The sequence below is a fragment of the Mastacembelus armatus genome, chromosome 3, assembly GCF_900324485.2.
Source record: "Mastacembelus armatus chromosome 3, fMasArm1.2, whole genome shotgun sequence".
NCBI classification, from domain to species: domain Eukaryota; kingdom Metazoa; phylum Chordata; class Actinopteri; order Synbranchiformes; family Mastacembelidae; genus Mastacembelus; species Mastacembelus armatus.
The window spans coordinates 12,505,650-12,529,000 of record NC_046635.1 but is presented as its reverse complement, the minus strand read 5'-3'; the positions used below and the strand labels follow the sequence as shown (position 1 = coordinate 12,529,000).

The window sequence follows — 23,351 nt, the reverse complement described above, 5'->3', positions numbered from 1 at the left end:
TCCACTCTTCATCCTCTTCAACACCTTACTCACTTCATCCTTACTGATCTTTGCTACTTCCTGCACTCCTGCCCTTCCTCTTCTCTCTTTGCCCACGAACACGCCTTCCTCCTCTCCTTCTTCGAGTAACAGCAGTCCAATTTCCACTGGCACCCTGTAGGTCAACAACACCAGTGGCACCGTTAACCCGGGCCGCGACTGATCCGATATGGAAGTCATATTGTTGATTCGCATGTTTGATTTGACTTAAATTTTACATTGGATGCCCTTCCTGACACAACCCTCTGCATTTACCTAGACTTGGGACCGACATATGAAGACACTGGATTGACCCTGTAGTTGCATTGTTTTATGCTTAATGATTGATATAAATTGTCTGCACTGGACTGCCTTTATTGATGAAATGCTTTATATTTTCAAATATGTTTTATCTTAACATCATTGTTCTTTTATCATATTACACAGATTGTAAAGTGTAAGAAACTGTCCAATGCATACTAAATAATTGACTTTACTTTTGATGAAAGATCACATCACAGCCCTCATGACTAGAGAGTTGAGTCTGTTTAAATGTAGCCCTGTTAATGATATTAAGATACACCACATGAAGCCTGATTGATTAACAGCATTTTATGTTGGACATATCCAACCAGGAACTATTGAAAGCTTGGCTTTCATTTCCAGCCTTTCACATTAACAATGTGTAACATCACTGTGTATTATGGCACTCAATCCTAGACCAAGTGTGAGCTGTACACAAGGTTTTGTGTCAGAACATGCCTAACCACAAGGCAAACTTGGGGTGATGATTGCTATGGGCAAATCAATAGTTGGGTGAGAACTTTTGTGAAGTTCTTCTTTCCAGTGAGGGTTGTAAGGATTTACACTCTAGTATAAAACAATCATGACAAACAACAAGGTTTAATCAATGTGTGTTTGAACAAAATCATGTGATGACTAGTTCACGAAAACTGAATCCATACAATAAACATATAGGCACTGATCAGTAAGAACAACAAACCTTCATCCAGCTGCAGTTAAGCAGCAATAATGGACAGATTTAACCCTTGAAGTGCTAAATTATGGTTACACAAAGGGTATGCGACTGAAAGTGTTATCCTACATAGAACTATTGTCAATACTATATAGACATTTTTTCCAACAAAGATAGCAGCAAGATATATGAAACCTGTGGAGTTAATTGCTTTTGTGCTTTAACTGGTCATAAAACATGATCTCATCTTAATCTATGACACAATGTGCTAACAAGAGAAAAACTATTATAATCTTTAGAATATTTATGACACACCACAATAAACCTTCCTCAATGTTGGTAGGAAAAGTTAACGAACCCTTAGATTTAGTTGAACCTGCTCTGGCTGCCACAACCTTTAATCTAGTGCTACCAGTACCTGCAGATCAGACCTGAATAACATTCAGGAGGAATTTTGGATCATTCTTTCTTACAGCACTGCTTTAGCTCAGCGAGATTCTTAGGACATCTGGACATCTTCAGATTTCCTCAGGTCATCATACAACAACATCTGTATTTCCCACCGTCGACTGTCCAGGTCCAGAGGCTCTTACTGTTGATATGATGTTTTGATGTTGGCATGCAGTGATGCATATGTGAATAGCAAACCAAAAATGTTTTGTTTAAGTCACAGCAGTTCTAACCCACACCTTATTAAAATTAACAGGACTAGTTTGCTAGTTCCTAACTCCAATTAACACCATACACCATTATTTGATAACCATTAATTATGGACAAGACAATGGACAATATGGACAATGCATTTTTGTGTGTTATTATTTAAATTACATAGTATTTGTTCTGTATTGTAACTTTAATAAGGATGTGACCATATTTTAGGATCAATTTATATATACAGCAATAATGTAGCGATCTAACATAGTATATGTATTTAGTGTTTAGAGCTCTAAGCTTGTGACATCAGGATGATGGTGTCCCCCATGTGGCTGAGCTGCTCTATAAAGGACACAACTCCAGGCTGCTCAGCCTGTAGGTTACAGACAGATACTTGACTAGACAAGACCCACAGGTGCAGGTGAGAAAATCTGATATCCAGGAATGTGTGCACACAGGATACAAACAGATGCTGGAATGTGAACTGTAACAAAGAGGTGAGTGAGCATGCAGATGTATGCATGAGTGAGAGAGGTTTAAAATAATCATTACTTCTTATTTAATAGAAGAACTGGTGATATGCTATGGTTATCCAACTGTTTGTCAAGGCTATTCATTCATTTACAAAAACTATTTCAGCTGTTTTTGACAGAACTTTTCAATTCTATCATACTAATGGAGAACTAATCCCACTGTAAAGCTTGCTTACAGGGTTTGTCCAGACCATGTGGATTTCAGCACCGCAGTATTGGATGTCATCGCCTGCCATTCTCCCTCTCCACATACCATACTTCCTTAATTAGTTGCTTCATTGACTTAGATATTCTCTGTGCTTTTAAAAATCCATACTACGATAAGCCACTAAAGCCAAATATGTTTGCAGGGAGCTTAGCAGGACTGAGACTGAGCTAAGCTTAACTATCAGCATAAGCACACGCAGCAATCTGCATCTAAAACTAAGCAAAAACATGTCCAGCCAAGCAACAGAGTTGAAAATGAAAACAGAATTACAGGCTCTCTAAAAACTCAGTTTTGGATTATATAGCCTTGTGACATTATTAATTTGGACAACACATAGTTTGCACGGGCTGAGTGACTCTTTTGCTGGATCAATTTGACACTCTGTGTATGTGGTTTGTGTTATCAAAAAAAGATAAAATTCAATCATGATGGTGATTAACATTTTGCTAACAGTTTTCCTTTTTTCCTCTATTTCAGGGGATGGACCTGTTTTGAAAGCAGAGCTGATGTCAATGCTAATGTTTTGAATACTTTGGAAGACTAGTGATTTTGTTGTTGTGAACACATTAGTCAGACAACAAGTCACAGTCTGCCTTAATATTTAAAATGTAGCCTACTATTCAGTAAGATCACAGCAGCAATGTAATGTGAAAACATATGCAGAGGCTGCTGTTTGGAAGCCAACTGAGCAGTATGACTTATTGTGAGGCTAAAATTCATTAATACTCCCAATGTTTATGACCACTACAATTCTGCCATTATTTTAAAAATAATGAAGACAACAAGCTTTACCTGCAGAGATCTCCATGCATGAATGTTCCTAATATGAAAATTAAAGTTCTTTTCACTGAAATCACAGCTGATTTTTTTCTGCCACAAAATCAAACACATACATCTTTAACATTTAACAGCTGACTACTGCCAAAAATGTTCATAATGAATTTATACATGTAAGGATTAGATCCAGACAAACTATCTATATATCACAGATTATTGTGATACTATATACTGTAGGACTTACTACGATTTACCAATACTATGATTTACTACTTTTACATTCATCTATATGTTATGTTTCATAAATTAGGTAATATCCCCACAGCGTATTTGCTCACTATAATAAACTTTAATACCATGAATATATCCTCCACAGGAAACTGTTGACCTCAGTGTGTCATTGCCTAAAACATGTGAGTTGTTTGACAGGAGTTACTGTCAACATAAACAGCAGAAATAATATGTATAAGATTAAAGTTACATAACATGAATATCTTTTTGTTTTTTGTTTATTTCACTTTGGATCCAAAGTAAGAAAGAACATGCAGAATAGGCACAGGCAAACTGAAGTCAATTACAGTGCTACAAACGAAGATTTGACTTTTAAATCCCATGTGTTGCAATAAAACGCTAAGGTGCTCTGTGTGACTGGTAAGGTAGTGATTTTGCCTCTCAGCCACGATGCTTTACAGAAACCAAATCCAAGTCTGAAGCCCAAACTTTCGGGCTCCTCCCCTGAATGTCCCCCTACTTCCATTCTGAAGAAAAACACCCCCAGCGTTATCCCGAGCCCATGGTGTAGCTAACTTCTGCCACAATAAAAGTAAGTTATGTTCGCTGCCAGTGTATGTGAGAACTCACACAGTCACGGCAGAGGTTTTGTCATGCGCCACTTGTGCAGGAAAGTGTCGTGCTGGCTCCAGAAAGCCTCATCCAGCTTCATCCTCTCATGCTCTGGTTTTGCTGTTTGGCTGCTGGCTAACGGGCTAACTTTAGCTTTAGCTTAGCTCACGCCAACGCTAAAGTTGGCGACCCAACTAACTTTAGCGACTCAAATATGGGGAGTTTCTTGCTGTAGTTAGTTGGCCTAGAAAAATCCGGTGTTTGGGCTTTTTTTTTTCTCGCCGGTGACAGCATTATATTTAACAACCAGCTGCTTTGTTTGACGGAGGTAACGGTGGCTAGCTAAGGTTACCTTGCTAACATGGACAGACTGTAGGCTGCAGTACCGTGACTTTAGAGCTTTCTACGTGACAAAATGCAGCAAAGTGACCAAGAGATAACCCATCTGTTCCTAAACAACAGGGAAAGTTTGAGGAAAGTTAACGTTGACCAGGTACATCTAACTATTTAAGTATTGTAACGTGAGCGTTACACAAGTACAGTTTAAAGTACTTTTACTTTAAGTTACTTCAGTTTTCCTGTCGCCTTGTTTTTCATCTCCATTCATTTAATAAGGAAATAGTTTTCTTGTTACAGCGGCACTGCACTGATTTGACAGCTGGATCTAACACTACTAGGGTTAAGATTTTTGTACACAAAACATATATAGAGTTTATAAGTTGATGCTTTATTAAAGAATTAACTACCAAACGACAGATAGAGGTACAGCTGGAAAAAAAACAAGACCTTCTGTCATGTAAAAATTATATAAAAATAATATTTCAGCTTTGATGAAATATGCTGCTTTGCTTTGTGTTATTCTAACATTTTTAAAAGGTTTTTCTAATAGTTTTAGATTTTGCACTGTTACTGGAACATAATAATGGAATAATATTATTATTATTGTAGGTGCTGATGTTAACTCAAAATATTTGTCAGATTTGGCAAATTCATGTTTGTACTTCGCCCTCATCAATGAAGCCATTTCATTATAAAGTTTGAGCATATTGCACATATTGTCTGTGCAGTAAAGTATTGTATCACTTCCGTGGCATGTATGATAAATAGTATCAAAACACAAAATAATATATTTGTCCCAGGTATGACAGGAACTAATGTTTCCATCATTATTTACTCTGCCAGTTATTTTAATCATAGACTGAAGTTCTCTTTTCTAAAATGGCTGAAAATAGTAAAAAAAATTAATTTTACTAGCGTCATTCCCATTTAACAACATAACTTTGAAAAAAGGGCCATTAATCCAAAGTTTTAAGTTTGTCATAATGTACTAAAGAAAGCAGCACATTGGTGTACTGTAAGATCTTATGAATTTGTCATTTGGCAGATTCCCAATGTCCTCATTGTTTATTCAGAGGTATCTGTTTCATCTTTTTTCTGTGGTTATTGTTTCACTGTTGGCATAGTTACAAATTAGCTAGCAGGGTTTTGCTTTATGAAGGTCAGTGAGATGAAGTAGCTAAATATGTCAGGCATTTAATAGTTAAGCCAAAGTCAATTCTTCCTCTTTGATTATTTTAAATATTATCAGTTTTCCAGTTGCAGAATAGTAAGAACTTCAGAATATATATTCATACTGAGTTATGAAAGTAAACATTTTGTGATACTGCATCTTGTCCATATCACTCTCTCCAACTGTAGCCTAAATTGAAATAGTCATAGAAGATGGCAAAAACTAAGTGTATAAGCTGTTGTTTGGTTGTTGCATCATGTAATTAATCACATCTTCACTGATGACCTTATTTTTTCTTCAGCCATATGAAATGAGATGTTTACAAAAGCCTTTTGCGACAGATGAATTTTAATTAATTTGGAATCCTTTACTACAGGAGATGTAGTGGCCCGGTGATGATCAACACATAACAGAAGGCGGCAGCATAGCAGAAATGTCTCCCAAAGTGCCCAGCGGCCAAGGCAGAGGGGATTATTCTGCAGTGCAAGTAGCTGTGCGAGTGCGTCCCCTGCTGCCCAAGGAGCTGCTACACTGCCATGAGAGCTGTATCACCGTGGACACTGAACTGCATCGGGTTACTCTGGGCCATGACCGACATTTCCTCTGTGATTTCCTATTTGAAGAAACCTGCTGTCAGGAGGAGGTTTATTCTCTGTCTGTCCAGCCACTCATAGATGCCTTCTTCCAAGGTTTCAATGCAACAGTCTTTGCTTATGGGCAGACAGGCTCAGGCAAGACTTACACCATTGGAGAAGCTAATATTTGTAAGTTATTTGTCTTTTCTTGCCACTTCAGTTATTATCAGCCATGTTTATCTTGTATTAAGCTAGTTTCATGCAATTGTGTGTGTTTTAATTGCTTTAGGTTCCTTTAGAGATGAGGAGCAAGGTATCATCCCTAGAGCTGTTGCAGATGTCTTTAAGCTACTAGATGAAAATGACCTCACAGACTTCTCTGTCCGAGTCTCCTATCTGGAGGTCTACAAAGAGGAGTTTAAGGACTTACTGGAGGTGGAAACTGCCAGCAAGGACATCCATATCCGGGAGGATAAAGGCAACATTGGTATGGAATAGGCAGCCTCTAAGCATGTTTTTGTGGTTATGATATGTTTGGTATGTTTGTATGTATATTTTTATCTGCATTTTATATGTTTGTCTCTGTGTCTCTATAGTTTTGTGTGGCATAAAGGAGTGTGAAGTGGAGGGTCTTGATGAGGTGCTGAGTTTACTAGAGTCAGGAAACACAGCCAGACACACTGGCGCAACCCAGATGAATCCAAACTCCAGTCGGTCTCACACAATTTTTACTGTGTACATGGACAAGCGACGAGGAAGTTCACGTTATGGGACTACTACAAGCACTGAATCACAAATGTTGTCTTCCAAATTCCACTTTGTTGACCTGGCAGGATCAGAGCGCATTTTAAGGACTGGGAACACTGGTGAGAGACTAAAGGAGAGCATTCAGATTAACAGCGGTCTCCTGGCCCTTGGAAATGTTATTGGTGCACTGGGGGATCCCAAGAGGAAAGGCTCACACATACCATACAGAGATTCTAAAATCACAAGGTATATTTTTATATGTTTATGATAGAATATGCCATTCTGCAGAAATTAACAGTTTTGGTTTAATTTATCTGGTCCTTGTTTTACCTAGGATCCTAAAAGACTCTTTGGGAGGAAATTCAAAAACACTGATGATTGCCTGTGTCAGCCCATCTTCCTCAGACTTTGATGAAAGTTTGAATACACTAAACTATGCCACAAGGGCCAGAAACATTCAGAACCGGGCTACTGTAAACTACAAGCGTGAGCCAGATCGTGTAGAAGGTCTGGAACAACAAATCAAAGCTCTTCGTAGGGCCCTTGAAAATCGCCAACGTTCAGAGACCCGCATCATTGCTCACGCTGATCCAAACAGGAGGCCTCGACTTGGAGATGGAGAGATCAGCAGACTGCAAGCCCAGAGTGCCCACTATAGGACTTGCACAGACACTGCTTATAGGTTAAAACATTTATTGAGCAAGTTAAATGTTGTCTGCATTACTGTCTGTGCTGTGAGGGTGCATCACTGTTTAACCAAAATTCTTTACATAATATATATATATATATATTGCATAGATATCTTAGTATGTATACTCTATTTGCTCAAACATTGAGATGAATTTATACTCATATATAATTCACTAGTCACTGGTGCACCAAGCAAATTTCAGTAAATATAGAAACAAAATTAAAGTTTTTAAGATATGAACACAACAAATTTTGTCTGTTAATATAGAATGACAACCTTAACCAAGGAGTCCTAATTTTGTGTGAGCCAAATTAATGCAAATGTTAGAATAAACCTTATACTACACATTACACCCAGATTACAAAATATCTGTGAATAAAGTAATAGTTTATGCCTCAATTGACTCCAGTTAAAACAAAAATAAACACCCAAATGCTATTTTATTTATGTCTTGATAGCAGATATATTCTAGGAAGATTTCATACCTGGATAGATAATTTTGCCTTTGTACTTGATAAATTACATTGTTTTTGGACAACAGTGGGGTTGAATGGAAATTATGTAAACCTACAGTATGAATATTTTATAAACTGAAAATCTCTCAGGACACCAGTTTGTGACTCACACTTGAATTAGACATGTTTTGGGCTTAATTTTTCATAGGTTTAGCATTGCTTAGGTTCATTAAGGTTTAGCGTTGCTATGTTTACTTCTTATGTTGCTGACATACCACAGGTTAATGCGGGAGCTGCAGACTGAAGGTGCTCTGACTGCAGAACAGAGTTTGAGAGTGAAGGAGTGGTTGTGCTCAGTGGAAGAGGAACGGAGCGGACTGACCACTGCCTCAGGACCAGACAGTGGTATCGAGAACAGCTCCACTGAGGACAGTGTTGCATTGAGGAGGGGACGACCTTCTGTACGAAGCCAGGTATGTCTGTTTCACTCTCTCATAGAAATATTTAAAAATGAATTAAGTCAATTTTTAGGAATGTAGGTATGCAGTACTGATGCGACTATAAATGGGGTTTATTGTCCAGGATTCAGAGACTGCAGAGGAGAGGTGGAGCCATGAGCATGAAACTGAGAAGGATAGTGAAAAAGAGGATACTACTGCCCAACTTCAAGCACAGATCCAGAGGTTGGAGAGAGAAAACACAGACTTTTTAGCAGCTCTGGAGGATGCTATGGAGCAATACAAGCAGCAGGTGAGGTGCATTTTATTTCTAATATTGCTTTTCTGTTCTGCCACATTCATATGAACCTTAGAACCTATTAGATTAGGTTATGCAAGCTTAAGTTAAGTTTTTTGTAATGGTTGCTGTGGGCAAAGATTTAAGGACTAAAGATTTCTCTTGTTCCATCTTGTTCTATCATGTGGCTGTGATCAGGATTGGTCACAGCATGGCATTGTACAGACATTCAGCTTGATGGAAAACTGCTATAAGATGATCCTACAATTATATTTTAATATTAGCCTTGGATTATTAGTTTCTTATTTTATTTTTTTCTTTCTGTCTCAGAGCGATAAACTGCAGGAGCAGCAGGACCTGATAGCAGAGCTGCAGTGTCAGCTGTCTGCGCCAGGGCTGATGGGCTTGGCCCTTAACTTGAGATCACGGCCTCACACCGCCCCCATGGGCTCCATGCAGCACAGTCAGAATGGAGGCACACACAGACAGGTAACCAAACAACAGAGCTTGTTTTTCAGTACATGGTGTTTTTTAGACTTCAACAAAAAAGCAATAATTACAGTGTAATCCTATCTCAAGGTTGATAGTGCTTATATCAGCATTTTGAAAGGTTTACCAGTGGTAAAAGTTAATTTCATCATATATTGTCTTTATACAAATCCAATTGATTTTTAAACAGTTACCAAAATATGCCTTAGCTCTTTTGATTGTAGTTATGTGTTTGTGTGTTTGCTACAGGTCAGCCCAGTGGCCTACCTTGGTAATGGGCCTTGCGGCGATCAGGATGATAACCGCTGTGAAGAGCAGGAGGTCCATGGAGGAGCAGAAATGCCCGACACAGAAGAAGAGAGCAGTCATTCCAACCTCAGCCAGGAGAGACACAAGTATGTGGCTTGCAGCTTACTGTATTTAAATTGAAAGTGACCAAAATAGATGAAGCACACTTTACAGGCCAGTCACTTATAGCTAGTGTTTTGTCATTGGACCTGTACAAGTGTATATTATTTAATGTCCATGATTCTTGCAGACAGGTGAACCTGACCTGGACAAAAAGGGACATGCTGTCAGGAGGACTAGCCACGTATGGTAGAGGGCCTGTATCTCTGATGTCTGAGCCAGACCAGCACCCCTGTTTAACCAGAAAAGCATGTAAGTCTAGAAGCATCAGACATCCCTGCATGTTTAAATCAAGTTTGAATGGAGCAGTGATCGGGAAACCAATAGAAAGATTTGCTGGATTTTTTGTATTATTTAATGATGAAATAATTCATCAAATGTTCTTTACGCATTCACAAAATGATTCTACAAAAACAAACCACCCTACTGACCTTTTGTGTTTTTTAAATGACTGTTTAGCCAACTCTAGCTCTGGGGAGACATCTGTACGGGAAAGTCTGAAAAGTTTTGAAGGAGTCTCAGAGTGGGGACTTCTTCAGGCACAGCAGAAGATCAGAGAGCTGTCTGTCACCATCCGCATGAAGGAAGAGCTAATCAAAGAGCTGGTCAAAACAGGTAGCACTCTCAGCTCCCTTCCTTAGCTGCTTTTCCAAATCAAGGTTCTCTTCTTTGTTTTTGTAAATCAGTTTATATATTTTTTTAGGTAAGGATGCTCAGGCACTGAACAGGGAGTACAGCCATAAGATCACAGCTCTGGAGAGTGAAGCTGTGCAGGCTCGACAGGAACTACAGGAGGCTCATCGGCAGCTGCAGGAGCTGGAGAGGCAAGAGAGAGAGATAAGTGCAACAGACAAGACCAGAGCACAGGAGTGTCGCAGGAAGATAGCTGCTGCACAGAGCAAAGTTCAGGTTTGACTGTCATATCCCTGCATTCATGCATTATAAAACACACAATAGACAGCTGTAAATTGAGTGATTTATTTGAATTGTGTGGCATCTGAAGGGTTATTTTTGTGCAGCTGTTAGATGTTAAAGATGTTAAAGCTTTATTCTCATTTGATGACTGTCTGTGATATATAATTAACACCACAAAAGACTTGATTTTCCATTTTTACATTTATACGCATAGGTTCTGAGTCAACGTCAGAGGGATACTGTACGTCTGGCTAACCTGCCTGCACAGAGTGAACGTCGTGTGTTAGAGCTGGAGCGCAGTGTCCAGTCTATGAGGCAGCAGCAGGAGCAGTTGCAAAGGAGGCTGCGTCAAGAAAGTCAGCAGAAACGACGTCTGGAGACTGAGATGCAACGAAGGACTCACAGAGTCAAGGTGCCACTTAGAAGAGCAGGCACACAGTTCATCTTAAAATTGTTTTGATCTTCCAGGTCTTGTCTTAACTCCCTTAGGTGCCATTGCTTAGTGACATTTCAGACTGGAAATTTGAAGCTGGAAGTGCTTTCATTGTGTAGCCTTAGTAGGTATCAATTAGCTTTTATCAGTAGAAGGATGTCCAGACTTTTACACAGAGTTTAGTAATAATGTCTTATTATCACTGTACATAAAAGGTTAAATATGTGGCAGCGATTTTAAAGGAAATGTTTTGGTATATACATTTATGTAATAAAGGAGGACATGAGGATAGTTGGTCTGGGTGTGGAAGATACAGAGGATAGGGTTAAATGGAGGCAGATGATTCACTGCGGCGACCCCTGAAGGGAGCAGCCGAAAGGAAAAGAAGAAGTTTTGGTATATACATTTATTTACTTTTAATAGAGTTTTGTTCTGCACTTACCCTGTAGTTCCTCTTTGTGTTTTTTCCTGTTACCCCTACAGGAACTCGAGATAAAGAATGAGCAGCAGCAAAAGATCCTGAGGATAAAGACAGAGGAGATTGCTGCTTTCCAAAGGCAGCGACGCAGCGGCAGTAATGGCTCAGTCATCTCATTAGAAGAGCAACAGGTGCGGGAAAAATTGGTTTAAAATGCAGTATTTCCCTGTGAATTGTTTTAACATGTATCATACTGTACTTCAGTGGATAATGATTTTAGGTTTGACTGTTACCTTCTGGTTTTGACTGCCTATGTTTTTACTTTCCTGTGTCCATGACTTTGTATGAGCAGAAGATTGAGGAACAGAAACGCTGGCTGGATGAGGAAATGGAGCGCGTATTGGAACAGAGGAGAGGACTGGAAGATCTGGAAGGAGAGCTGACCAAAAGAGAAGAAATCCTTGCCAAAAAAGAAGCCCTGCTGCAGGAACGCAGTGGATTAGAAACCAAAAGGCTCCGCTCCAGTCAGGTATTAACAAACACACACAAATCAGTTTGGTGCTACAGGCACTTGAAAGGTGCTGTAAATTTATGCTCGTCTTTCCTCCAGGCTCTGAGTAAAGATTTGGTGACCCTTACCGGGCGTATTGAATCACTAGAGCGAGAGCTGAGTGAGAGGAATGGCCTCCTTCGCAGCAGCAGCGCTCAAGACTCCCAGCAGATCCGCCAAGAGATCTCCAACCTTCGTCAAGAGAAAGATTCACTGCTTAAACAGCGTGCTGAATTGGACGATAAGCTGCGGCAGGGTAACCTGCTCTCACCTGAGGTTAGTGATTGCTCTAGGGCTCAGTTGGTTGAGCAGAGTAGGATAAAAATACTTATTAAGCAAGAGATTACTGTGCTGCAAACACATACTGAGCTCTTCAGGAATTCTAACAATCAAGAATGTGGCACTGTGGCAGCAATTAGCTCTCACTTCTCACTGGAAACTCTAATATTACTTCTGTGGTCATTAAGTCTTATCTGTTGTAATCAGGAGGAGCGAACACTATTCCAGTTGGATGAGGCGATTGAGGCTCTGGATGCAGCTATCGAGTACAAGAACGAGGCCATTACTCAAAGACAGAGACAGCTGAGGGCTTCTGCCAGTATGCTCTCCCAGTGGGAGATGAACCTCATGGCTAAGCTCAGTTACCTGTCTGCCTCTGAGACCAGAGCTCTGCTGTGCAAGTACTTTGACAAGGTGTGCTATGATTTACCTTATCGTTGTTGATTTACCTGATCTTGATTGTTTTTTTTGCATGTACATTGCAGAATGTTAATGTACATGTCTTCTGTAGGTGGTTTCTCTGCGTGAGGAAGAACGTAAGCTACAGCTTGCCTTGGCTGAGCTGGAAATGCAACTAGATGAACAACAGAGGCTGGTGCAGTGGCTGGAGAACGCTCTCAATCGCACACAACTTGACACAGATCGTCGACTCACACAACAGCAGAAGGAACATGAAAGGAGCATTCAGCTCTTACTGCAGCAGTGTCGAGGTGTGTTTCACACATGGACCTTTTACTAAAGTAATTTCTTTAAAGAAATTCTTTAGAACATGGTGCATTTTTGCACTTAGGTTTGGTGTTTAAAAACTAATGGAAATAAATATAGTGCATGGGATGTTATTACTATTATTGTTATAATAATAAATACAAATATTTTTTCTATATATCTTCTACATTTTCATATTTTTCATCCGATTATTTCTATAAACAGTCATCAAATTTTATTGAATTTGAATTGAATGACCTTGTGTGTATTTTTTCACCTCCACAGAGCAAATAGATGAGGGCTTGGCAGGACGGCAGCGACAATATGAGGCATGGATCCATAACCTCAGCAAGGAGCTTAACCACTACAAGGCTGCAAATCTGGAACTAAGCAACAAGCTGAGGGAGCTTTGTGGTTCAGTTAATCAGCCAAAGGAGCATGCTAGAGGTAATGTGTTGTTAGATCAAATTTGGATTTTGACAGACACTCATGAGCCACTTTATTAGGTCCAACTTGGTAGGACTCACTTTCTACTTCAGAACTGCTTTATTTCTTCATGGCATAGATTCAACAAGGAAATGGAAACATTCCTTAGCGATTTTGGTACATATTGACATAATAGTATCACACAGTATCTGCAGATTTATTGGTTGCACATACATAATGCAAATTTCCCTTACCACCAGATCCTAATTACCTCCCTCTATTAAATTGAGACCTGGTGACTGTGAAGGCCATTTGAGTACAGAATTCAAGAAACCAGTTTGAGATGATTTGAGCTTTGTGACATGGTGCAATATCCTTCTGGAAGTAGCCATGAGAAGATGGGTACACTGTGGGCATGAAGGGATGGACATGGTCAGCAACAACACTCAGGCAGGCTAAGGCAATTAAACACAGCTCAGTTGGTATTAAGGGGTCCAACGTGTGCCAAGAAAATATCCCCCATCCTGCCTGAACCGTTGTTACAAGGCAGGATGGATCCATGATTTCATGTTGCGTTCACCAAATTCTGACTCTTTCTATCAGCTCTAACCAGTCTGGCCATTCTCCTCTGGCATCAACAGGGCATTTGTGTGCCGAGAACTGCCTCTCACTGGATATTTTCTTATTGTCGCAACATGCCACGTTTAAAGTCCCTTAAATCACCTTTCTTTAGTAGATTGTCTTCACATACCTACATGCCTAAGTGCATTTTAGTTGCTGCCATGTAATTGGATGATTACATATTTGCTTTAACAAGCAGTTGAACATGTGTATCTTATAAAGTAGTTGGTGAGTATATATGACCAGGAAAGTGTTTGGTCGTGTGTGTAAGAGTCCTAGTTGATGAATTTTCTCCACATAGCTACAACTAAATAGTTTGCATATTGCTAAGAGCAAATTAACATGAACGACTAAAGTTCATTTTAATTTCTTGAATTTTCGAGTTAGAGTTACACATAAAAAAACAAATAAATAAAAAAGCTAAAGGACGGCACAGTGGTAGTTAGCACTGCAAAAGGGTTCTGGGTTCAACCCTGGGGTCTTTCTGTGTGGCGTTTGCATGTTCTCCCCAGTGTCAGCTGGGATTAGCTGTAGTCCTACATAAAGCCTGAATTGAACTGAACACTTCTTTCCATATAAAATGACTTGAATGGAAATATCTTTCTACAAACCCTCAGGCAAATCCACTTGACAGATTTTATACATGTTTTTTTAATCTTTCAGCTCTCTCGGGTCTTTGCAGAAAGTTGTTTTTATTGCCAATCAGCTCACTCTTTTTGTGGCAGCCTTACCTGCTTACATTGAACTTTATAAAAACCAGCATAATACCATCCCACGTTCTTATTATATGAATACCAGCAACCAGTATTAGAGGGAGTGGAATTTAAGATGACGTCCAACGTGATGTACTGTATAAAGTGTCTGAGATATGCAGAATACCAGTAAACCAACAAGGGCTGAAGAAAGTAGGGCAAATCATTTTCTGCACAATTAAAACATGACTAAGACAGATAAAGTTGTGTATGTGTATTAATGATTTCTGTCGTGGATCATGTTTAACAGCAGCATATTAGTTGCAATTTTTTTTTTCAAATCCCCTGATGGTTGCAGAGGTGAAACAGAGTCAAAATGGGACACTCTTCCACCCCCAGCCACCCAACACTCAGCACCCCATGCCAGCTTGATGCTTTTTACACAGAGCAGCATAGGTGCAATAATCTCTCCTTGAATATGCAGGGTCAAATTTGAATTGCCCTCTGCTTTTTTATGCAGTACTATCTACTGCGACTGATTATTTTCACTATTCCTTCATTTTTCCATTACTGTCTCAGTTAAAGAGCTAATTGTTCAGCCTGTAAAATGGAGATTTTAAAAATGTCCATCCAAGATAATCATTTATCAGAACTGTGGCACATTGTTCTTGTGGCTGTTGCTTGATTAATTAATCAACAAATCTTTGTGGCTTTAGTTTAATAGTCCATCACCTTTCCAATATCAAAATGTCTATACCTTTAAATCATAAACATGACCAGAGCCTTACGTTTTGTCTTTTCTTGTGCAAATACTATGTTGTACAGTGTAGTTATGAATATATATTTGATCTTAATGGTTGTTGAGAATAGGTGAAGATGTGCTGCATGTAGTTTTACTTTTTTTAGTTCATATGATTCTGATTAGATTAGGAAATCTCAATCTTGACCTCCCTTCAGTTTTCAGTTTAGTTTCATGGCTCTTCTCTCACTGCTACTACTTCATGCAGTCCCTTACTGACAGATAATTGTAAGAACAGTAGTCTGACTGTGACTGTTTGATCATCTTGTATCCTCAGGTCTTTATTTTGACGTTTGTTTTGATAGTCAGTAGAATCAGAGTAACCTGAGATAATAGCACTCTGTTATAAATAATCTTGTCAGGCAAGTCTACCTGTTCTCTTGACGTCTGTTGTTTTTCAGGTGTGGCATCTGATGGTAAACCAACAGGCGTTGGCAGCGTGGAGAAGCTGGCCCGCTGCCCTGAGGACAGCCCAGGAGGGAGGGGGGCAGGGCTACCTGACAAGCTTCCCAGGTCCAGAGATGAAATGCGTGAGCTGGTAAATGCCCCTCTGCCCTCCACGTGGAGACGTTCTTCTCTCCCCACAGAGGAAGCTGCTGTCATGGAAGAGTTGTGGCTTCGAGCAGCTGGGGATGCTCCTGTTAAGCGTGTAGTTCAAACTAGTATGGGGTCCTGGGGTGGGCAGACATCATTGCCAGTGGTTAAATCTCGCAGAGAGTCACGTCGCCCCAGCCTCAACATAGGACCACTGACTTCAAACAATGCATTAATTGATGTACGGAAGAATCCTGTCTGAAAATACATGCACTGCGTTACATAAGACCATTCGCATACATTTTATACTGTGGTTTCTGAAAAGTTTTATGATTTTATCCATTTTTAGTTTTTGTATTCCAATTTTTGTATATCATGGTTTTATAATAAACATGGAAACCCACTGATTTTTATACAAAGCACTTTTATTAAGGTTAAGCTTATATTTTCATTTCATACAGTAATTGATGTGCATAGCCTTACCACTCAAACATTTCTGTCCTAACAAAATGAGGTCCTCTTGCTCTGTAATCAAGTCTTTTTGCCAATATTGTATATTAAATTGCTTTTGTGTCCTTCAAAAATCTGTGTTTTCATTTCTGTCATATATGTAAGAGTTGTGATTTGTAATCACTGTTTTTTTTTTCTTCGTAGAGAAAATGTGGACACTATATGTGCACTAGAGGGCGATATATGCTCAGGGTTAAAGATGAGTCTTAATATTTTTGAGCTGAAACTTGTATTCTCTGCAAAATTTCTGCCTCGTGAAAACTCAGACCACATAATTATGTTGAAGTGTTATTGCACAAATACTATTTTGCAAAATATAAAGCAGGGCAGCACAGTGGTTGAGTGGTTAGCACTGTTGTCTCAGCAAGAAAGGCCTGTGTTCGCAACCTATGCTGTGTGGAGTTTGCATGTTCTCCCTGTGCTAGTGTGGGTTTTCTCTGGGTACTCTGGTTTCCTCCCACAGTCCAAAAACATATATGTCAGGTTGAGTGGTAACTCCAAATTCCCCAGAGGAGTGAATGTGAGTGTTTGTGGATGTTTCTCTTTCTGTGGCCCCTTGATGTGTACCACTGTGTTTCACCCAAAGAGAGCTGGGATAGGCTCTGAACTTTGCTGTTTGCTATAGTGTCTTTCTTCTTCCTATCACTGAGCGGCGCCAAAGTCAGACATTCTCATATTCTTTGTAGTGCCTTTTTAGGCATTAGGTTACAGAAGATCCCACACCACATTTTAATAATACACTCAAGCCATGTAAGGCGTATATGTCAGGCTGACTCACTTCATTGTTTTACATAAGTATAAAGATGACAAATGCATAACAAACTTCCAGTAAAGCACAACAAAAAGAGGATGGAAGTGCAGCAGAGAATTTAATAACTATTGTACGATTTCCTTCCTAACAATACCATGCAGTCCTTGGAATTAAAGGGATAAACCAAACATCTAATAATATACTGAGTATAATATACTGCGCATATAAATTTAATTATACAGAACATCTTTCATTTTCTTTGGGTTTAGGTGATGGTCGTCATGTTTTGTGTTTGCTGTTGATTTATTGTTTTTACAGTTCTTAGTTCACACAGGCAGTGTTAAATCTGAATATTTGATCAACAATTGACTATAATATTTATACGTGTGCGTTACCACCGCACCCCCCAGCCATACACACACAGAGACCATAGCCGGTGTGATTGGTTATCAGCAACTTGCCGTCGATGCGACGTCAGAGGAGGAAGCATTTAGGGGGAAAAAAAGCAGAGAGGAGGTGAGAAGAGACAACTGGAAGCTCCCACAGGGGACACAGCGCAGCCTCAGGACCGCGCACCGCTGGAGAACGCACATTTACACCCAGAGGATAAAAGGCTCGTTTGTGTGGCGGAGCATCACACATCTCAGCACGAACCAGGGAACCTCTGGATCTCGGATACAAACACACAACTGAACAAGGATCTCACACCCGCAGACCGTCGTGGACACCCATCCTCGGCAGATGGTGAGGGGGATATATCGATCTGATCCACGCGGTCACCTGTTTGGCTGCACGGAAACTCGTGTCCCGCACATCTGGAGACTGAATGATGCTCCTCCGACCGTCCTATTACCCACATGTGGATGATTTTCAGTCTCCGTTAATGCAGGAGTCGTCCGGCACGATGCAAAGTGAGTGTTTTGGATTCAGCGGTCTTTAATTAGTTCCCACAGATCAGACCTGTTCAGGCATGTTTTAATCAATGCATCTCATTCTCAGTCTGCAGATACACGTGGCTTAATATTAAACATATTTTAGGAACAGGATGATGCACACAGAGTACATTCATTTAGCCGTCTCATATACAGGTCTAGGGCTTCAATTAGGGCAATTACTCATGTCTATTTTAAGTCGCCCATTAAACAAGCAAATTTCTGTGTAAATCTACAAACTGTGTACTTTTTTCCAAATGGACAACGGTATTTATTGTGACAATGAAACCATAGGCAGGCCTGTTCTGGTTTATCCAGAGCCCACACTCACCCTCCAAAATAAGGGAACTTCACACCTCTATAGTTCGGGGCTTTATTAGTGTGTCCTGCTTGTCTGAAATGGACAGTGAACACAGTGTAGACGCCCTCTCGAGCCTGCTGTCTTATGAATCTCTTGATTTATAAATAACTGCATTCATACTCACATTTTCAGTTTTCTCGTTGATCTACAAAGAAAGTGACGCATGCCTTGTCAGTCTATCTATTTCCTAATTAAAACGAATGACGTCAGACGTACTGTCAAAGAGAAGCGTGAGTTCATCATGAGGTTATTTTGAGTTATTAAAAATACAGAAAATGTCAAGTATGTGGCATTATTATCTGATTTTCTAAGTACAGTAATATGTATTTGAAGGTTCGGGGTTCACTAAGCCAATGAGAGGATTATGATAACATGAATAATAGTAATGCAGCATTGTAGAGTTGTAAAATTAACAGAAAATCCTGATGAAAATGGTTCTGTATATATGCAGTCTTCAGTAAATTATAACAAGGCATAAACACATGGGCCTCCATTCCCCCTTACAGTGTCCAGATCCCAAAGATTTGCAGTTTACTCCCTATAGTTATTTTTAAGGTAGTTGTTCCTGAGCAAAAGCTTCAGAGGCTGGCCTTTGATGAAAAGGCATCATGTGGAGCTGATTAAAATGTTAAAGCAGGGGGAGTTCTATGTGAAATATTTGAGAGTGTAGTGGAAATGAGTAGGAGGCTAGACTGCATGTTATATGTGATAATTAATAAACGGCACTTTACATGACAAAATGTAATAGTAACTGTCACATCCTGAACATTATTACCCTAACTTTTTTCACATAGCCTACTGTATTTTTTCAGAATTGGAATTTGATACAACTAGGCCACATACACATTAAATCTGAGTGCCGAAATACTTAGTAAATTTTAGGTTTCTACGCCACAAAAATGGTTTAAATTAATAATAAAATGATTTATATTTGATTGGTTTTGGGAAGGTTATGTATGTGCACTTTTAAGGTGGAAATATTTCAGTTTATTGAAGTTGCCAGTTAAAGGGCTTGCATTTTTAATAAAGCCTGTTATACCACGAGCATTAACTCCATCATTTTCTTTGTTCCCAGGAAGCTTCAGACTTACCTTCTGCTCTTGTAACAAACAACGGAGCCTGTTCCTTTCTTTGGTTATCTAGCTGTATGAGTGTTAATCATCCATCATAAAGCTAGATAACCGAAAGTAGGAATGACCTCCAGATCCTCAACCTCAAGCCTTAATGAGGTGAAACAAAAACACACATACAAGTGGATATGACATGTTTTGAGGTAGGTTTTGACAAACTAAATAGTTTTGTTAAGCTTAATGTGTCAGTGAATTTAACCTTTTGTCACAGCTAGAGCTGCAACAATTAGGCTAATTGATTTGTTGGTTAGTTGATGCACAGAAATATTACCAGCAATTATTTGTATTTTACAAATAATTGCTTATCATTTTGCTTATTTATTTTCTGACCATAAATTGTAAAACGTTTCCCAGTTCAAGCCTCTCATTTATAAGGATTAGCTTCTTCTCTTAATCTTTCATCACGGTTAATAGAATTTGGATTTTGGGACATTGTATTTTAATGTGAAAACACTGGCATAGGACAAATTGTGTTATGGATTTTTCATTGTTTTCCTTCTGCTTAAGATGGTATAATGTGAATCTATTTTTCTTCCCTTAAAACCTGAAACATAAATGAAGCTTTTCATTTGCAAAATGTTATTAAATCTTACATTTCTACATTCAACCCATTATATCATAACAGGTATCTCTATTCTTTTGCTAGCAATGATGCTGAAAGTGATACAATATTATATGCGCCGTATATTCATAATATATATGACTCCATGCTGTAAAATATGCCTAATTTTGGAAGCAAGCAGGCTGTAGATTTTAAACATCAGAACCTGGAACTATTGCTCTTAAAGAAATAACACTAATCATAATGTTTCACTAAACAAAAGTTGAAATACATTTAGGTTTATTAGAAATTATTTTGCACTTTAGAAATTTCATTAACTGGTTAAAACTGTGAATCTATAAACACGAAGTGTGATCTTGTCTCTCACAAGCAAAAGGCACAGATACATCTTTGCTGGTATGAATAATTTTTATTATCACAATATTTTTTCTTTTTCTAATCATACGAAAGGCATTTTATTTAGGCTGCTACCAATTTCTAAATTTAATATCAGACATTCTTCAGCATACATGCAGGTACACATTTCCAATATATAATTCCAATATATGATTATATATATATTTTACAAATGCAAATAAACAATTAAATGTTCTCCTCAGTATATATTGCCCCTTTGCCATATAATGGAAAATATGTAGGACTGTTAAGGCTCATACTTCCTCGTTACCAGAATATCATGTTTTCTATATGGAAGCCATCTTGACAGAGTCTCCCTACTGCCTCTAAAATGGTTGTGTTGGCACATAGCAGGGCGCCATTAATTGGTCCATCGTTAGCTGTCTATAACACCCTAATCAGCGCTGTCTTAAGTCTTCTCTCTGATCTGATCTCACTAACTAGAGATGTAGCTAATTAGTGAGGTCACAACACTTGAGGCCTTTTAAAGGTCAATCAGTGAGTCATACATATAACTGCAACTGTAGCTGAACAGCGAATGGACAATTCTGTGACTCAGTGTTAGACAACTCATGACACTTGATTATAATAATATTGTTATTATTAATGCTGTTGCTAAAGCTGTGGGTACATTCCTGTACACTTGACATCTCTGAGCTACCACTAATGTTATGAGTAGGGGTGTAGTCATCAGGTAAAAAGTCAAATTGTACTACAGTAAGTGTTGTTGAACAGACATGTTAGGTGGCTATAAGTACCTAAAAATTAGCTTTTCAATGACAACTCTGATTCAGATCCTACAAGTTTTAGTAATTGTAGCTTGTAATTGTAAATCTGGCAGCAAAAAAGTAGCCTAACAGACACATTCACTTGTAAGCCCTGAGATTTTTTTAAAAACTCTTGACATTATAAGTAAGAAACTTAAAAATTGCCTGTGAGACCCACTGTGACCACGTTCGCTTGTGCTCCCCCACACTCAAATTAAAAAAAGCAAACACAAAGAGCATTAATAATGGAAAAACACAGTTAAAAGGAATTAATCAATAAAGAAGACTTTTTTGACCTAAAATTTTTCTGCATATTGTTTGTGTTCATTTGTTCCTCTAAAATCACATCATCTCCCAATTAAATATTGTTATAGGCTATTGTTAACTTGCATTTACCGAAAGCATCACGTTTGCATTTGAATAATAATAATTGAATACATATGTATATCTAAATATAGTAGTGATAATTAATATTATGGGATTTCTTCCTGTGAACTGCTTTTTTTTTTTAATTTTTTTTTTTTTAACAGGATTGTAGGTAAAATCTTATGGACCACCACCTCCGGTTAGTTATTGCCTTAATTATTGTTTATTGTTTTAGAGCTGCAGCTACATGAGTTTCTTCCGTGAACAAAAAAGATGAAAAAACCAGAATCATTAGTCAAACCAGTCTTTATAAAAAGGGATGGAGGTGATTATAACAGAGGTAAAGGAGACATGCTCGTCATGTTATCAATAAATATGAATTATAGCAACATCAGGGCACAGACATAGGACTGGCGATGGAGGCCTTGTGAGTGACCTTCAAAGGCCATACCTCAAAAGCTAATTAATAAACATTCATAGTAGAGAAAAATACAAAATTAACTTTTTGTTATTGCCCTCAAACATTTGCATTTCAACCGCTTCAAACGCCTTTATCATTTTCCCCTTTACTAACACTGCGCTATCTGATGTGTCCACATTAAAAACCAGTCCGGTCTGCAAATTTCCTAAGTCCTTCCTCCGGCGACGACCCTCTGTTTCCTGTCGAGATGTTGTTGAACAGAGAGATTAATGTCAGACACAGAAACCTGAGCTCCATTAACGGGCTGATACTTTTGTACAATTAAATTTGTATCATGAAAAACGAAGCAACCTGCGTTATTTTGCATTTTTTGCATTTTAGCCAATAGTCTGGAGAAAACCGGGTACTTACTTGTCGGCAGGTCTGCTTTATCCGCAGTGCTGAACTAAAAGACTAACCCTCATACAAAAAAAAAAAAAAAAAAAAAAAGGCTGCAAACATCAACGCTCCTTGCAGAAAGTCTTTATTCCACATTGGCGTTCTCTCTCTGTTGGTCTCTCCACAAGGCCATCGCTGTGGCCTGCCAAAAAAAGAAGGAAAAAACAAACAAAGAGTACCCTCACAAAGGTGGAAAATAAAGGAAACAATCATGCAACTCCAGCCGGTAATGAATAGGACACAGACAAGCTCTGCATATTAACATAATTGCATAGAAACGAGGGGAGCAGAGAGAGTATTTAAAGGCGCAGCAGCACCGGTGTGTCCCTCCATCCTCTGCTGTCTGCAAGTCTATATTCAATTATGGATGGAGAAAATGGACGGTTTTATTTTCTGATCACTTGTGGTTAAATGCTATTGGCATTAAATATTTTTATAATACATTTTCATGTATTAATCTTCAACTGCAACCTAACCTGAAGGTGATATAGGTCTAGCTTTAAAAACAGGATGGTGCTTAGAGGTTTGCATTCACATCACAAGAATGAAAATTATCTAGTTTTACACATAAAAAAAACATTTAATCTGTGGCCATAATACTGGGTTTTAGAAATCCAGTAGTGATGAGTCCAAATCCTCCAACACTACTGTTTCATTTGTTAACTGAATAAAGAACATTTTAAAGCCTTCTCCACACTGCCAGGACTGCCAGGATTTAAATTCACT

General features: G+C 38.8%; 1 protein-coding gene across 1 annotated transcript; it reads left to right on the top strand.

Annotated features, from left to right (window-relative positions):
- The first annotated feature begins 3,900 nt into the window (after positions 1-3,900).
- On the top strand, positions 3,901-16,520 carry kif7 (kinesin family member 7). Its single transcript, XM_026320279.1, has 20 exons — positions 3,901-3,989; positions 5,896-6,283; positions 6,384-6,581; positions 6,691-7,087; positions 7,176-7,523; positions 8,268-8,460; positions 8,570-8,737; positions 9,053-9,211; positions 9,461-9,606; positions 9,750-9,871; positions 10,079-10,234; positions 10,323-10,528; positions 10,749-10,946; positions 11,451-11,576; positions 11,738-11,914; positions 11,996-12,211; positions 12,422-12,628; positions 12,726-12,924; positions 13,205-13,366; positions 15,859-16,520. The coding sequence occupies exons 2-20, from the start codon at positions 5,953-5,955 to the stop codon at positions 16,251-16,253; spliced, it is 4,104 nt and encodes a 1,367-aa protein (XP_026176064.1). The 5' UTR covers positions 3,901-3,989; positions 5,896-5,952; the 3' UTR covers positions 16,254-16,520.
- The last annotated feature ends 6,831 nt before the right edge of the window (positions 16,521-23,351 follow it).